This window comes from Monodelphis domestica, chromosome 7, assembly GCF_027887165.1.
Source record: "Monodelphis domestica isolate mMonDom1 chromosome 7, mMonDom1.pri, whole genome shotgun sequence".
Classification (NCBI taxonomy): Eukaryota; Metazoa; Chordata; class Mammalia; order Didelphimorphia; family Didelphidae; genus Monodelphis; species Monodelphis domestica.
Window position 1 is genome coordinate 125,694,884 of NC_077233.1, and position 1,300 is coordinate 125,696,183.

At 40.5% G+C, this 1,300-nt stretch overlaps 1 protein-coding gene across 1 annotated transcript; it reads left to right on the forward strand.

Annotated features, from left to right (window-relative positions):
* Positions 1 to 232: 232 nt before the first annotated feature.
* LOC100015449 (60S ribosomal protein L26-like) lies at positions 233 to 747 on the forward strand. Its single transcript, XM_056805426.1, has one exon. It carries the CDS (start codon positions 269 to 271, stop codon positions 704 to 706), a length of 438 nt encoding a protein of 145 aa, XP_056661404.1. The 5' UTR covers positions 233 to 268; the 3' UTR covers positions 707 to 747.
* The last annotated feature ends 553 nt before the right edge of the window (positions 748 to 1,300 follow it).

Sequence of the window (1,300 nt, forward strand, 5' to 3'; positions counted from 1 at the left end):
TGTGCTGCTTTTTGCCACCCAATCAAGGTGCTGGACAGAACAACTTCATTGAGTTGTGTAGAGTCTTTTTGGAGTGCTTACATATATAACCTGGACAAACAATGGTAGAAGCTATGCATATACAATGAGTGAAAAAGTGCACCCTTAGAAGAGCAAAATCTAATGAAATGCTTGGAGATAATTTCAATTAGCAACATTAATCCCAAGCCAAATACCATCATATAGTCTCTTCTCTTCTGCGGCCATCTGTGGTGGCGCTACGGTCAAAATGAAGTTCAATCCCTTTATGACCTTTGATCAAAGCAAGAACCGCAAGAGGCATTTCAATGCCCCTTCCCACATACGGAGGAAGATTATGTCCTCTCCACTTTCTAAGGAGCTGAGACAGAAGTACAATGTCCTCCCCATGCCTATTCGAAAAGATGATGAAGTCCAGGTTGTTCGAGGACACTACAAAGGTCAGCAGATTGGCAAAGTGGTCCAGGTTTATAGAAAGAAATATGTGATCTACATTGAGCGTGTGCAGCGGGAGAAGGCTAATGGTACAACTGTCCATGTGGGCATTCACCCCAGCAAGGTGGTTATCACAAGGCTAAAACTGGACAAAGATCGCAAAAAGATCCTTGAACGAAAAGCCAAATCTCGTCAAGTAGGAAAGGAAAAGGGCAAATATAAGGAAGAAACTATTGAAAAAATGCAAGAATAAAAATTATATGACTAATTAAATTGCTAGAATGAACAAAAAAATTAATAAAAATAAAAAACAAATACCATCATAAATGATCTGATACTAGAATATCAGTTATTGATAAAGCAAAGTATATAATGGAAAGCATAGAGAGCCAAAGTGCTTGGCTATGTACCGATTTGAGTGCTGTTGGGCCAAGAACATTGGTGTTCACTGGAGGGAGCCAGGCAATTACAAGGAATGGTCACAGAATTCCATTCTGTCATCCCAACTTCTGCTTCATTTCACAGCTGGCCAATGGACAAGATGAAGTCACCGATGACTTCAATTCAGTTCAAAACACCAAGCCAGGTGCAAAAAGGCCTTGTGCTTTATACTCTGAGAACAACCCTGCTTAGGGTTAAACGCAGATGACTTGAGGTTGCTTATCCCAGAGAAAAAGAACTACCTCGCAGTGGTAGAGAGTAGGCTTGTCTTACTTGGCCCTACAAATCAGAAGTAAGACTAGTGGGTAGAATTTGCTCTCTGTAACTCCTGAACAGTTTTTGGCTCATTTTTAAGAGGGGAAAATCCCTTCTAGCAATCAGAGTTAATCCAAAATAGATGAAGTAC

Coding starts and splice junctions, on each gene's coding strand:
- LOC100015449 (XM_056805426.1), top strand. CDS start 269: ATGAAGTTCAATCCCTTTATGACCTTTGATCAAAGCAAGAACCGCAAG.